Below are 16878 nucleotides of genomic sequence, written 5' to 3' on the forward strand. Positions count from 1 at the left end.
AGCAATAGTGACTTTGAGAGAAATTCTTCTTGTGATTTTTGTATATAGAATATCCTATCAATGTACATACATGGACTGACAGGAGAATAGACGCTTCACTATGGAAGGAAAGTGGATCCACTCTAAAGGCCGGATGAGCAATAGTGACTTTGAGAGAAATTCTTCTTGTGATTTTTGTATATAGAATATCCTATCAATGTACATACATGGACTGACAGGAGAATAGACGCTTCACTATGGAAGGAAAGTGGATCCACTCTAAAGGCCGGATTAATAAAGTTAGGAAGTTGTTGAATACGTTCTTCGGTGCAAACTTTCTCTTATACTTTGTAGAGGTGTGTGAAAAATGCATAAAGCCGCTATTCGACCAACAATAAGCTGATCCCTCAGCTATCTTCCATGGACAATGGAGAAATTGAAGAACTCCTGTGAGGAACAGGATAGTATTAGTGCTGGTCTCACTGCTCCTCCATGGGGACTAGAGTACAGCAATCTGTTGCCACTTTTCTACCTTCTGGGGAGAGGGAAGAAAAAAAAATCCCCAATGCTCCCTTTCTTCCTCTCAGCAGGGATTGGAACAGCAAAAGAAAGGGATATTTGGCAAAATTCAGAAAGCTGATATTCAGCTTAAAACCAAATGCCAGGGATTTTGTGCAGCCCCAATACTAGGGTTAAATGGTGATAGATTAGTTCTCTCCCATATCATAATCTTTTATCATTTTAACGCATCAGGGATGTGAATAGGTTCTGTTGTTAGGGTATGGGCTTATGGTTGATCTTTCTCCCTTTCTAGAACTGTAAATGTATTACAGGTGTAGCTGGCAACATTGCCTATAGTTAAGGTTGTCTGATACTTTACATTATAATATAATGAGTGTGTGTATATTTAACGTATATGTAGGGGCAGTGATCTTGATTGTGACATTAGCAATCACACACACATACATTTTCTAAGAAGGTATTTGAAAGTCACTTCCTGCTACACTTTAGTAAGGCTTTTGATACTGTCTCGCATGATCTTCTCATAAACAAATTAGGGAAATACAGCCTAGATGGAGCTATTATAAGGTGGGTGCATAACTGGTTGAAAAACCATTCCCAGAAAGGAGTTATCAGTGGTTCACAGTCAAGCTGGAAGGGCTTATCAAGTGGGGTTCTGCGGGGATCAGTTCTGGGTCCTATTCTGTTCAATATCTTCATCAGTGATTTAAATAATGGCACAGACTGTACATTTATAAAGTTTGTGAATGATACCAAGCTGGGTGGGGTTGCAAGTGCTTTGGAGGATAGGATTAAAATTCAAAATGATCTGGACAAACTGGAGATATGGTCTGAAGTAAATAGGATGAAATTCAATAAGGACAAATGCAAAGTACTCCACTTAGGAAGGAATAATCTGTTGCACACATACAAAATGGGAAATGGTTGCCTAAGAAGGAGTACTGCAGAAAAGGATCTGGTGGTCATAGTGGATCATAAACTAAATATGAGTCAACAGTGTAACAGTGTTGCAAAAAAAGCAAACATCATTCTGCGATTTATTAGCAGAAATGTTGTAAGCAAGGCATGAGAAGTAATTCTTCCACTCTACCTTTAGCTGTTTAGGCCTCAACGGGAGTAATGTGTCCAGTTCTGGGTGCCACATTTCAGGAAAGATGTGGACAAATTGTAGAAAGTCCAGAGAAGAGCAACCAAAATGATTAAAGATCTAGAAAACACGACCTTTGAGGGAAGATGGGAAAAAAATGGGTTTGTTTAGTCTGGAGAGGAGAAGAGAAGACAGAGGGAGGACATGATAACAATTTTCAAATACATAAATGGCTGTTACAAGGCGGAGAGAGAAAAATTGTTCTCCTTAGCCTGTGAGGATAGGACAAGAAACAATGGGATTAAATTGCAGCAAGGGAGATTTAGGTTGAACATTAGGAAAAAAATTCCTAACTATCAGGGTAGTTAAGCACTGAATTAAATTGCCTAGGGAGGTTGTGGAATCTACGTCATTGGAGATTTTTAAGAGCAGGTTAGACAAACACCTGCCAGGGATGGTTTAGATAATACTTAGTTCTGCCTTGAGTGCAGAGGACTGGACTAGAAGACCTCTGGAGGTCCCTTCCAGTCCTACATTTCTATGATACCAGCCTGCTTGCCAATCAAATCCTGTAAAAAGCAACAGAGGGTCCTGTGGCACCTTTAAGACTAACAGAAGTATTGGGAGCATAAGCTTTCGTGGGTAAGAACCTCACTTGCATCTGAAGAAGTGAGGTTCTTACCCACGAAAGCTTATGCTCCCAATACTTCTGTTAGTCTTAAAGGTGCCACAGGCCCTCTGTTGCTTTTTACAGATTCAGACTAACACGGCTATCCCTCTGATAATCAAATCCTGGTGCTGCTTTAGGTATTTGTGAGATAAGTAGGTAGGGAAACAGAACACTGAACTTAAGTTTTGGCAGAAAAGTGAAGGAGGAACTGATTTGCAAATATTGTGTTAAAAATGTAAATGCATGTATAGCTTTTGAGTCTACACATGCTAATGATTTGTGGTCTTAAACCGTTTTTTTATTCACTTTTTAAAAAAATTTCTCTCTACCTTTAAAATCTCATCACTTCTATGTGTAGATATTTTTACAAATATACTTGACTTTTTTATTCTCTAAAATAAAGAAAAAGTAAATAAAAATGTCAGCACATTAATAGTTGGAAGATAATGATCGCTTTACATGCTTTAAAAATATTCTCAAATGATTTGATTGATGGGAAACTTGATGTGAGCTGTGGTGTCTATCAACACACAGTAGGACAAATCTGGCTAATGCTTCAGGAGAAGGAAAAAGTAAATTTTAAAACTTTAGATGTGATGCTATTATTCCAGTTTAGGGTCTTGTACTGCATACAGGCTCACACCTCCAGAGTGCCATTGACATAGATGTCACTGTTGTGAAATAAGGGTCCATGCATTTGAATCAGTTTGTAGGGCTGGATCTTTACAGATGTTACTATTAACAGATGCAACTGACTTTAAGTAATAGATTGGGGACTTAATTACATGGCACTTATTATTAATGTGAATTGAGTAGCTAAAACTGCATTCAGGGCTTGGAGAAATTTAAGGATGAGATTTGGGAATAATCCTATTAAAACAAGAAAAATATTAAGTTAGGTTTTATATAGAGTTGGACTTCTTTTGGACAAGGTATGTGCCTTTGTATATGAATATGTAGAAATTTAAACCCTATTTGTATTTTTATGGTAACATATTGACATTATATGATCAAAATATTATAAATTATTGCAAGTAACCTCCTCCCCCGCTTGCTTGTGTTCATCCTTAGTTTTCCTTTTGTTCATTTTTTCTTTTTTTTCTATAGGTCACAGTGCAGATCTCTCTTTTTCAATATGTATTTTCCCAAGTGTAACTTTTCTAGGAAATAGTCACTGTGGAAAGGCAGTAATAGCTATTTTCGAAGAAATGTAAAGTCCTCACCATGCAAGTGGCTCTGCATCAGTGTAACTCTGCGCCTACATAGAACTGGTCGCAGGATTCACATCATTTCTCTTTGTTGTTTCATTTATACCTGTATTTCACCAGTTTTACTTTTTGAGGGGCAGGGTGGAAAGATATTGAAAGGTATTAACCAATTTATTGCTGTTGCTAATAACCGCACTGCACCTTAAGCAGGAGGGACATTGTCCGGTCTTGCCAGAGGAAGGGTAGCAGTGTGGATTGAATGAACATGGAGTTGACTACACTGTACACTTTTATCTGCTAGGTAGTCCCAGACATCTAATAATAAAGTTGCAGCCTGATTAAATCCATATCAACTGTCCTTTCGGTATAGCCGGACAATTCTAGGTATGTCTTAGTAGAACATGCTTTTTTATGTATTGAATGTACCGGGCACATTCTAATATCCCATCAACCTCAATGGAATGTCAATAGAGAATGGCTGCACAGTACTTATGGTAAAGGGGTTAAGTAATATATAAGTTTTCAAATAATGTTTGAGTCTGATTACTATTGTTTGATTCATACAATAATGTTCATTCTGCTTCACAAAGCTGTTATGTGGGAGACAAGCAACATAATATTTGCTCAACTTGAAAAAAAAAGTATGTGATTTATATGTGCTGATTGCATGGTAGTAGGATTTAGATAACATAGAGACAAGCAATAATTAAAAATGAACTTGGGGAAAACATCTTATTTTCTCTGTAGACAGACTGATTATATGACTATAGCTGAATTCTGTCAGACTTCTTCTGTACACCAGCAAAAGCAGACATTTTTGCTTGACTTCCATAGTATCAACAACATGGTAGCACCAGGAAAAAAAAGCAGTCAGATTGGATATATTCCAGTTGGCTCCCTCCGCTATCACTTTCTGGCTAGTCTGATGTAATGCATTTAATATTTTCCTCTGCTGTTGGTTAATTTATATAATTTTAATTTTTTGGAGAGGGGAGTGGGTGGATAAGAAAACAAAACAGGAAGCATGTCACAATTTCTCTAAAAATATAATCATAGGATCTTGGGGAAATACTCTACCACCTATTGTTCACATAAAACTCTTTAAAAAGTATAAAACTTCACATTATACCCCAAAGTATACCACAGTCTGTAGTTGGTGATGTGGCGATTACTACATTGGCTACTATATTTTTAGCAGATTACAAGTAGGCAGAAAAGAAAGAAAAGAGCAACAAAATACCTATAGTGACCAATCTTACTTTTCAAGTATTTTATTCCTCATGTGTTTATAGGAGGTGCATAGAACAAATACAAAATGGTTTTACTCTGACAAAATATTCAAAGAGAAACCCCCAAGTTAGGACCATTGCATTAGCCTGTATGTACTGGAAGCCTGATTCTCTGTTCACACACATGCAAAATTGGAACCTGTGGATGACATCAAGTCTGATTGACCTGCAGTCTCCAGTCTTATCTCATTCATTAACTTTGCTGAGTTTCTGTGCCAAGGGTAAGGGGAAGCCATGCTGGAGTTAATGTGCTTTTTAGCAGTGACCATGTAGTGACCTTCTACCCTGTCATATAGACTTAACAGTTCTGTAAATGTAATGATCCACCCACAAGACAGTCCTGCTGCTGCCAGGCAAGTGTAATATATTTTTTCCTTTCTGCAGAGGTTGAGTTTTATTCTTTAATTAATATTATGTCACTTTTATAACACAGCCTACACTTTTTTCTAAATCGCTATTTTTTAAAGTTTTTAAAGTTTTTTAATGTTTTTTTTAAATCCCTGCAGTAAGCAATTCCCCATGAATGCATTTCATATTTATTGGGAAATCTCCTCAAAAATTGCTAAGATGGAGATGAGGTTGAGAATATATTCCATTAATTAAAAAATAGATGTTCAAATGTAAGAATCTTAGCTGTTCCCCTATTCCACATGCTCTGACCATACACTCATCAGAGGTTCTCACCAGTTGTCATATAAAATGTAAGTCTGAAAGGAGCTGTTTTTGGTGAAAGTTGTGTGCGGTGTCAAGATCAGTTTATAATGGAAGTGCTGTTAGAGCCTGAACTATAGAGTTACTACCACAGGTCCATAATGAGTTCCATAGACTAAATGGTGTAGGAAGTATTTATGGCAATGGGACAGGTTGAAGGGCTCTTGGTAATGTACGTTGTTCAATGGTTTGTATAAATGTTATTGGTGACTAGATGGATTCTTGGAAACTCGATCATTTCCTGATGTTTAAGAACTGATTTTTTTTAATCAGTAAAAAGTAGGAATGGATTTGAACGATGCTTCCACTTATATTCAGCCCTACTATGATTTTTCTGTGTTTACAAAATATTATTTGCTATGAAGAATATGGAACTTAAACAATCTATGCTTTTTAGTTAGAAGAACTGATGAATGCACTGGAAAAGACCAGACAAGAATTGGATGCTACCAAAGCCCGTCTTGCCTCAACACAGCAGTCTCTGGCTGAGAAAGAAGCACATCTGGCTAACCTCAGAATAGAGCGGAGAAAACAGCTTGAAGAAATATTAGAAATGAAGTAAGTACATTTACTCCTCTTGATACTAGATGCATTGCAATTTCCATTTTTCCCCCTGCTCTATATGTATTGTACTCCTATTTAAACCTTCTGAAACTCAGGACCTCTTAAGAAATGTGTGTGAGTTAGGTTCTCGCTAAAATATCCTTGGATTATGAAGGTAATATTTATCGGGAAGTCAGCAACACACACAGGTAGAATTCTTGAAAAAGTGTTTTGTTATAACTTGCCTTGTAGTATTAGATGCTAATACAGTATCAGCACAGTTTAACTTAAGTTGAGAGCTTCTGAAATATTTTAATATGAATTTGTCTCCATTCATTATCTGTGTTTTAAATTTCCATAATGTTCTGCCTTATTCTGATGTGAAAAGGGATCATCTGTGGCACAAAGCAAATTTGTCCACTGGGTTATGCTAAAACTAGGATGCGGTCACATCTTTCAGCAAGAATCCTGAAAAAAGCTCCATGTTGGATTTCCTGTTAGAGTGTCAAATGAGAGGCAAAGGAAACGTCAATTTTATATAGATGTTGTGAACCTTACTAAGTTGAATTGACACAAAAATATCAGCATATAACACTATCTTAAGCTTAAGAAACCAAAAAGGTTGCAAGGTTGCAGAGGCCTATAATTTAAATTTAACTTCCTTTCCATAATAAAGGAAAATATGTGTAATTATAATGCATTAAGGCTGTGATACTCTCTTTGAAATTGGTGGCTTGCTAGAGAAGAATTACCTTGTTATGACTTGGCCAGTCTGGTAATTATGCAGTGATCATTATGCATAGGAAATTCAAAGAACATGAAATATATTGTAAAATTAAAAATAAAATAAACAGGCCATTTCTAACTTTCAGCTTTCCTTAGTTTTCTTGCTGTACAGGGCAGATGTCCATATAGTTATAAAAAAGGTAAGTCCATCTGACAAAGAAATTATTTAATATTGTTGCTCTAAATACACCATACAACGCATACACATGTATACATATGGTATAATTCTGCATATGTCAAACTGAAAAAGGGATATCAAATAATATGTAGGTTGATTATAAATATCTGGGTGCAATCATAGCCCCAGTGAAGTCAATGGGAGTTTTCACCTCTGGTCTATATTAAAAAGTGGAACTGTGCATGGTTCATTATTGATGATACTATTATTTAGTGAACAGATAGGGAACCAAATGCAGCCATAAGCAGTTTTAATTTACTTTGCTATTTTATTATAGCTTTCTTTCATATAGATAGTTGTTAGCTCCTAGTTCTGCTGCAATTGAATCAGAGGTTTAGTGCCAATACAATTTCAAATGTTCATCTGTCTTGACTGTATAATTTTGTTTGCTCTAGTCGATTGCATTAAGTAAGTGATAAGGTCTTGCCTTAATGGAAAGGATGCATTTTTGGTATGACTGACCACAAATATCAATTGTTGGGTAAAATTAAAAAAGATTGTAAGGGAAGTTCTGGCTATTGCTGTGGGATATTTGGGTTGCTGTACAGACTCTCATGGGTATTGGAGACACATGTTTGGAGTGCATCTTTTGATTGAGATTCCTAGCTTGTAAAGCCTATGTAGAGCTTGAATTCACTTTGGACAGAAATGGGTTACCTAGCTTTATGGATAAAGGACCTAATAGTGGGTAGAAGACTCAGTTGTCCTAGCCCAGAGATAGAAAGGTGTCAAAGACTAGGATGGGATATAGGAGTAGACAAATTAGTGGCTGTCAGAGCCACTAATGCTATGATGACAATATCTTATAGCACAAATTCCTAATTAAGGAAGCAAGTATTTGTGATGGATAAGATACTGTTTTTACTTTTTCTTCATTTGCATAGTTGTCAGTGTCGTTTGTTCTTTAGGTTTTGATAATTACTTTTAACAGCCACCTTATTTATTTTTTACATTGTTGCCTTTTAATTTCTTGGTTTATAATTTTTCTGACTTGTGAATCTTTGTTCGACCCTTAACTGGTGCTTCTGTTTTTAAGAAAAGCAATTTTGTACATACATTTTTTTTAATAAATGTTTATCCCTAAAATATGAACCAGGATTTCTCCAAAAATAAATCCTCCACATTAAAAAAACAAAACAAGTAAGTTTTCTTGGTTTAGGTGTTTTATTATACATAAATTAAGGATACCTCATAGGTAGGGCCCTACCAAATTCATGGCCATGAAAAACACATCACGGACCATGAAATCTGGTCTCTTGTGTGCTTTTACCTTATACTATATAGATTTCATGGGGGAGACCAGCGATTCTCAAATTGGGGGTCCTGACCCAAAAGGGAGTTGCAAGGGGGTCACAAGGTTATTTTAGGGGGGTCGCAGTTGCCATCCTTACTTCTGCACTGCCTTCGGAGCTGGGCAGCCAGAGGGCAGCAGCTGGTGGCCAGACGCCCAGTTCTGAAGGCAGTGCCCAGCCCAGCCAGCAGCAGTGCAGAATTAAGGATGGATCTACGATACCATGCCACCCTTACTTCTGCGCTGCTGCTTTCAGAGCTGGGCAGTCAGAGAGTGGCGGCTGCTGACTGAGGGCCCAGCTCTCCAGGCAGCAGTGCAGAGGTAAGGGTGGCAATACCATACCATGCCATCCTTACTTCTGTGCTGTTGCTGTCAGTGGCTCTGCCTTCAGAACTGGGCTTGTGGCCAGCAGCCATCATTCTTCAGCTGCCCAGCTCTGAAGACAGAACTGCCGCCAGCAGCTTTGCAGAAGTCACGGTAGCAATACCGCAACCCTCCCCAACCCCCCCGACACACACACAGTAACCCTGTGAGCCCCGCAAAAATCCTTTTTGGGTCAGGACCCCTACAGTTACAACACTGTGAAATTTCAGATTTAAATAGCTGAAATTATGAAATTAACAATTTTTAAAATCCTATGACTGTGAAATTGACCAAAATGGACCATGAATTTGGTAGGGCTCTATTCATAGGCAGCAGAGGGTTTCCTAACTGTCATCTTCTGTTGCAGTTTGGCCACTTGATTGACTACTTTATTACTCCAGTTTTAAGCAGTTGTAACTCCATCTATTTTTAAAAACTCCAGAGAGAGGTTTGGAGTTTAAACCTGAGCCTTTTGTGAAGTCTCTTCTCTCTAGACATGTGGGACCTCCCTGGAGCCTATCACAGGGATCCAGTCCTATTGCAATCAATGTGAATTTTGCTAATGATTTAGGGAGGAATAGGATTGGGCCTACTTTCCTTGGTAAATAAAACAGATGTTAATGTATTATTGTTTTACAGAATACCATAAAATACCGCTATGTGAGATGTGATATAAGGCTGAGTTAATGTTTGGGAAAATCCTTAAATTTGAATGGGATTATCTGATGATATAATTTTAATACATTAGGTCTGCATGGGTGTATCTGTGCCTTGGTCAGCATAACCTCTATCACTTGTGATGATGTGTGATATGGAAAGAATTTATCATGACTGTCAGAATCCAGGATGATTTTGCAGAGCCAGGAGATAGTAAATAGAGCTGATATGACATGGAAAGCAATGAGGCACACATTAATGTGGAACTTCACAGTGCCCTTTTTCCAAAGGCACTTTTTAGTGGAGACCTGCACTTCAACTTCTTAATGTTGTTATTTTTAAGTGCTTGTTACCACAATCTTTTTATTGCATTAAAGCTACTTTAAAAAAAATGTTATTGTAACTTTGCCTTAATAAAAAGTTTAGAAAACATAAAAAAATTATACATGTAAAAAATCACGCTTTGAGTTCTGTGGATGAAAAGAGCTATATTAATGCTAAATATTGTTTCAGAACATATAAGATGTATAATTTATCATGTGAATTTACATTTTAATTTTTATATAGATATAGATAGATTTAATAAAATCTGCAGTACATTGTATTATATACTTACTAAATAGTCCAATAAGAATAATTCACAAACATGGGTCAAAGGAGTTTGATTTTATATACTTGCTTACTGAAAGAGGAGCATATTGAAAGAGCAATTCAAAACTGCATGGCATTTAATTATTTTTATTAATATACATTATATTCTAATAACCAAACAGTGAATCAAATTAGAGTCATACGGCTGATGGCAGAATACTGACAGTTCTGCATAATAGTAATACACTAGCATAGTGTTTATTTATCTGCTTTTTCTCTGATAATGTATTAATTTAATTAGCAGACCAGACTATAGCCCCATAACTGATATTTACCATTTTATTATTTAATGCTGAGTAGATACAATTTGTGACTGCTGGCTTACAGGCATGAATTGTGTACTTAAGAACTTTCATGATGATTTCCTATGCTTATATTATGTTAAAGTTCCAAACATAGCTCTCAATTCTAAACCCATCTGGTTGACATTGCCAAGCTCCATCTTAATTCACTGGGTATAATCAGTTGTCAGTTTTAGACAAATTCTTCAGTTGTCATTACAAGTCTCCATGTATACTAAGTTATTTAAAGAAGTTTAGAATAAAACCAGGTAGCAACTTAATTTAGTGCATTATCTAGTTGGGCTTTTTGATCTGGACTCTGAGAGAGAGCACCACTCATTAGATAAGTGCCCTTCAAAGAAGAGGAAGTTCAATGGAATGAGATAAACATCTCCTTATATTCTTTGCTTGATGTTAACATGTGAAAAGATGAGATTTATTTTTTTAAGAATTCCACAATATTAAAGTTTGGAACAAGAGTTGCATGTTATTGACAATAAAGAGTTATATAATTTCTGGAGAAAATATTTTTGTTATGGTGAATATTATTTTCTCAATGTGCACAAATAATTCATACTGGCATTAATGGGAGTAATGCATACATGTTAACATCAGAATATACCATATGTTCAAATCTATTATTTTGCCTATTTGGTCCTAATGCTTTCTGCATGGTTTATAACCCGTGCCTTCTAAGCATAATAAAATCACTGAGCTAATTATTATGTAAAATATACTATTTTTTCAAAAGTTTCTGTATTGCATAATGTCAATAATTTAATATAGATTTCAGAAATTATTTACTGTCTCTTAAAATGTTTCAAATGTCTTGAAATTAGACCTTGCTATTTAAAAATACATACTAGGGCTGAATCCTTTCCTTATACTTAATGAGTGGAAAACTAAAAATCTTGTGGAAACTCAACGCTTATCTTGAAAAGTTTCCTTCATCTTCATAGATTTCAAGGCCAGAAGGGATCATTGTGATCAACGAATCTGACCTCCTGTATGACACAGGCCGTAGAACTTCCACAAAATAATTCCTAGAACAAATTTTTCAGAAAAACATCCAATCTTGATTTAAAAATTATCAGTGATGGAGAATCTGCCATGACCGTTAGTGTGGTGTTCCAATGGTTAATTACTCTCACTGTTAGAAATTTACATTTTATTTCCATTCTGAATTTGTCTAACTTCAACTTCCAGTCATTGCATCACATTATACCTTTCTCTCCTAGGTTGAAGACCCCATTATTAAATATTTATTCCCCAGGTAGGTACTTATAGACTGTAATCAAAACACCTCAACCTTCTCTGTGTTAACTAAATAGATTGAGCATCTCAAATCTGTCACTATAAGGCACGTTTTCTAATCTTTTAATCATTGTCGTGCTCTTTTCTGAACCCTCTCTAATTTATTAACATCCTTCTTGAATTGTGTACTGAACACACTGTTCCACTAGAAGTCTCATTGATGCCAAATATAGAAGTAAAATAATTTCTCTACTCCTATTCAAGATCCCCCTGTTTGTGCATTCAAGAATCACATTATCTCTTTTGGCCACAGTGTCTCATAGGGAGCTCATGTTTAACTGATTATCCAACACGATCCCAAAATCTTTTTCAAAGTCACAGATTCCCAGGATAGAGTCCCTCATCATGTAACTATGGTCTACATTCTTTATTCCTAGATGTATACATTTACATTTATCCATATTAAAATACACAGTCTTTGCTTGCACCCTGCTTATGAACGATCCAGATCCCTCTGTATCAGTGACCCATCATCTTCATTATTTACCAGTCCCCCAGTTTTTGTATCATCTGCAAACTTTATCAGTGATGATTTAATATTTTCTTCCAGGTCATTAATAAAATGTTAAATAATATAGGACCATAAACTGATCAATGGGGGACTCCACTAAAAACACACATGTTCTGTGATGATTTGCCTTTTACTATTACACTTTGAGACCTATCAGTTTGCCAGGTTTTAATCCATTTAATGTGTGGCATGGTAATTTTATATCTTCCTAGTTTTTAAACAAATAGTCATGTGATACCAAGTCACATGTAGGGTGACCAGACAGCAAATGTGAAAAATTGGGACAGGGGGTGGAGAATAATAGGAGCCTATATAAGAAAAAGACCAAAAAATCAGCACTCGCGCTATAAAAATCAGGACATCTGGTCACCCTAGTCACATGCCTTGCAGAAATCTAAATATATTACATCCACTCTATTACCTTTATCAACCAAACTTGTAATCACATCAGAAAAAATCAAGTTAGTTGATGGACTCTATTTTCCATAAACCCTTGTTGATTGGCATTAATTATATTACCTTCCTTTAATTCTTAATTAATAAAGTCCCATATCAGCCACTCCATTATCTTGAAACATAAGAATGTGGGGAAGGAGGCGTTTCTTCTGTGTGGTATGGGCAGCAGGTCCAGCCTTTCAATCTTTCAGATGACCCCATATTTGTGAAGAGCTTTTTCAGATCACAGGGCATCCACAATGGCCTTGCTTCCCTTTTGCATGGCAGCATAATTTCCCCAGAAGCAGTGCTTCCATTCAGTCTCAGATGGAGGTTGCTGCCAAGCACTTTTCATAGGCCCACATGGAACAAAAATATATTTCACTTAATTGCAAATAGCTCATATTTTATATATTGGACTTATATGGAATCACATGTAGTCTGAATATATTAATTAATAGAAAAACGGCTCATATGTATATAATAGTTCACATATGCAATGTATGAAAACTGCTGTGCTATCTGTGCATATGAAACCAATATACTTTCCTCATGTGGAGTGGGTTTCAATGTGTGGATAGGGTCACTATTATCTTCCTAACAGTGTCAGTATTATCTTACACTGAGGAAGATACTATTCTTGCCCTGAAGAGCTCACAGTCTATAAAGACGAAGACAGATGAAGAGCGGGGGAATGGATATATCACACAAAGTAAGATGGCAGAGTGATAATCGGCACACTTCCTGTTAGTTCCATTTTTTAATTCTATATATAAAAATTCCAAACCGCAACTATTGAACATTAACAAAATTCCTTAACAGCTAAACTGACTGATATTTTTGCTTTAAAAACAAATCCGTGAATTGACTTCTTGCAGAATGCTATGATTAAAATTAGGATCTCAAAAACTGACTCCTTTGCAGTTCTAATCAAGTCAATGAAGATGAGGATGGTAAGCACTACACTTGGTAATAAGTGTTCACAGGTTCAGTTCCACGCATTATACAGAAACTGAACATCACTGTTTTGACTTGAAGATCAGTGCATCCATACTTTTTGAGACGTTAATATTATGCACTGAATTTTTCTTTTAAGCATCTGGTCAGTCCAGTGATGTATTGGAGGGGACTCTTAGTAAACCCGGGACAAAATTCCTGCCAGCAATTTGAAAGGAAAGTTGGGTAATTTCCTTGCCTCTGATACTGCATACCATCACTATGGGTATGTCTACACTGCAGCTGGGAGTGTGATTCCCAGCACAGGTAGATAGACACACACTAGCTCTATTTGAGCTATGGTGCTAAAAATAGCAGTTTAACCAGGATGGCAGAGGCGATGGGTTGGGTTAGCTGAGTATGTACCTAGGGAGTCTGGGTGGGATTGCCCAGGCGATTCACCCAAGATGCCACCTCTTCTATCCTGACTGCACTAGTATTTTTTAGCATGCTAGCTTGAGCAGAGCTCCTGCATGTCGGTCTGTCTGCACTGAGAAGCAGCTCCCAGCTGAAGTGTAGAGGTAGGTACCCTATAGGTACTGCTAAAGCAGTCCAGCTGGAGATGACTTAATCCTGATACTCAGGAAAAAAATATTTTTGAAGAACTATGTCGCCCTTTAGAACGGGCCAGATTGTACCAAGTAGACGGCTTGTTCATAAAGGGAAGATACTTTGGGGTCCCTATAAAATGATCCTTCCCCCCATTGAATAGCACAAGCAGAACACTGTGATGTGCTATCCACAAAATCTGTTCATTTTTTCATAAGATTCTCCAATGAGTGGTTGATACCACCAACTTAAAAATCGCTTCCATTGTTATAGGAACACTTGTGGTTATTATAACTGAAAGAGAATAGGAAATAAAACATTACTTGTCTCGTTTTTCAGTATGTTTTCTTTGTGCTTTTGGCAGCACCTGTGTATTGTCATGTTTGCAATTTTAGGGGGGGGGGGGAGGGGAACACTCCCATGTTTTATTTCCCACCAAACTTTCAGCCTCACCTGAAAGGAAAGGAAGGGGGAGGACAGAAGAGAAAATGAAGAAGCAGAGCGGGGGGGGGGGGGGGGGGAGGTGGGGAGAGAAAATCTGAGGCTGCTGCATATTGCAGCAGAGCTGAACACTTTTCTCCCCACCAATCAATGATTGAGCTGATCTGCAAAGCAAGGAAGAGGCGGCTGCAGTTGCCACTAGAGGCCAGTCTCAGGCAGGAGGCTGATCTCTGAAGTTGCTCAGCTCTCTCCCTGCTTGCCCTTCAAAGGGAAAGGGTTTTTGTTTTTTGGTGGGGGAGACCTTGGATGGATCCAGGTGGAGCTGAGGGGGACAGTCTCATTTGGGTAATTTGGTGGGGGAAGGAAGTGTTTCTAGGGCCTTGTTGATGGCAAAGATATAGGAGGGAAGGAGGCAGCATATACTCATAGGGACCTCTTTGAGGGATTGTATTGGGGAGGGACTCTCAGTACTGTGAAGTTCTCTGTCGTTCCTTATCTTTGCTGGTTAAGTCATTGTGTGTAGTCAGCAAGTTATTTAGTTTCCCCTTTTGTTTGTGTGGGTCATTCATGCAGCAATAGGGGAGAGACAAGCACTTGAACAAAATAGAAAAGATTAGCAAGGTGACTTAGGGGTAGGTTTAGTCCCTGAAAGTACTTTTTAAAACTGACAAAATTTAAGCTAATGATGTCTCGTTAATATAAGTGTATTTGTGAAGTGATGCTGCCTCCTTCATTTGTTATAGTTTGCAACACTGTGCTTGTTCAAGGAGGAAAACAAATGAATAATACAGTCCCTTACCTGCATCTCTCTCTGCAGAGGTACCCGTGGTACCTGGAAGATGTTTGTGGATGTTCCTGTAAAAATATTGATATATCACTGAATTAGTTTCAAGCAGTGCCTTGAGGATAATTGTAGAATAAATAGGACTGGATGTATGCTATTATGTGATTCCCTATACTGTTTGGATAAACTCCAAATCTACACAAAAATACCAGGATCAGATTTTTCTAGTCTACTCTTCTGAAAATAGGATGCATATTAACAATTTTCTCTAAATAGTTTGCTCAGTCCTAGCACAAAGCACTATAAATGTCAACCTATATTTTGGGAAAGATAGTTTTAATAGTTTCCCTATGACGTGAATTATTTATTATTTAAGCAGTCATCAGCTATTGATTTGAATATGCATTAGATACTTTGCTAATCTATAGTTGTGGAGAAAAAGCGTTTTCATAAACTAACATTTTACATTATTTTGTATGAGCTATAATTGTATATACTATAACGATCAGTAAATAGGCAACAAATTGATAGTCTTTAAAAATATACCTTTTGAAAAGTGAACTTGTAGGCTGTTTTTTGTAACCTGTGGACTGTTTCCATTTAATTGTAGGATTCATGCTGAGAGTATAGAGAGTCATATCCCAAGTTAAATACAAACAAAACAGCAGGATGTTGATACAACTGTGACTTCCATAGGAAGTAGTTAGAATGGTAATGTGGTCTCTTTCTAAGGTGGGTGGAAAGTCTCCTGTGACAGCTTTTTGCCCCACAGACCTGTAGCTCAGCATGCCTTGACTAACTTTTTTGACACCACCTTGCAAACACCATAAAGATTAGAGGAATCCAAATGAAGGCTTTGTTCTCTGGAACAGAAGTTTGCTTGACCAAAATGAAGAGAGGTTTAAAAAAGAAAAACTCTAAAGGGGCAGAGGGCAATAAAATGCTTCTCTCTGTGAGAATAGTGTGAGTGAACTATTTACTTGGCAAACTGCTTTAGTCATTTAAAGACACATGCCTATCACCACATGTCTGTTTAGATGAGAGCCCAACAATAGTGCTTTTAGGGTGAAATACTATGGTTTCTCCATGGCTTTATTTGACAAAATCTGTGACATTTGGTTGTTCATTCCCACAAGGAAGAAAGTGTACCATCTCCTCCTATAATTTGTTCTGTAGGTTATAGTTATAATTTGTTTTCATAACGTGACGGAACTTGGCATTGGAATGTCATTAGACCAATTCAGGCAATCTTCCGAATATGAAAAAAGGGGCAATACAGTGCCCGGTCTTTGTCTGGGTATTTCCAGGGCAGAGAAGGTCGAAGGAGCCGCTGTCATGTCTTGTGTTCCCTTTACAGCAGCTGAGGACAGTAGCAGCCCTTACACTTTTGTGCTTGGAGTGTACAGACCAAAAACACAGTTTTCCTTTTCACCAGGGAATGGCTGCAGTGCTTTTTTCACTAATGATATGGCCTTCACACAATAAACCGAATGACAATGGTTCAACTGCATACAGTGTGCAATTACAAAGGATACGTTCTAATCCTTTTGATCTACATGGAATTCAACCAGTCATACCCAGCCAATTAGAAAAAGAATGGTAACAGCTGCTGAATCTGGACAATTCATAATT

General features: G+C 37.2%; 1 protein-coding gene across 3 annotated transcripts in view; it reads left to right on the forward strand.

Annotated features, from left to right (window-relative positions):
• Positions 1 to 16878, forward strand: part of ERC2 (ELKS/RAB6-interacting/CAST family member 2) — an 836521-nt gene that overhangs the window by 488614 nt on the left and 331029 nt on the right. For all 3 annotated transcript variants that reach the window (XM_065550998.1, XM_065550999.1, XM_065550997.1), the window contains one exon: positions 5864 to 6024. In XM_065550998.1, the coding sequence (XP_065407070.1) occupies positions 5864 to 6024 (161 nt within the window). The remainder of the gene's footprint in view (positions 1 to 5863; positions 6025 to 16878) is intronic.

The sequence above is a fragment of the Chrysemys picta genome, chromosome 7 (genome assembly GCF_011386835.1).
Source record: "Chrysemys picta bellii isolate R12L10 chromosome 7, ASM1138683v2, whole genome shotgun sequence".
Taxonomy (NCBI): Eukaryota; Metazoa; Chordata; order Testudines; family Emydidae; genus Chrysemys; species Chrysemys picta.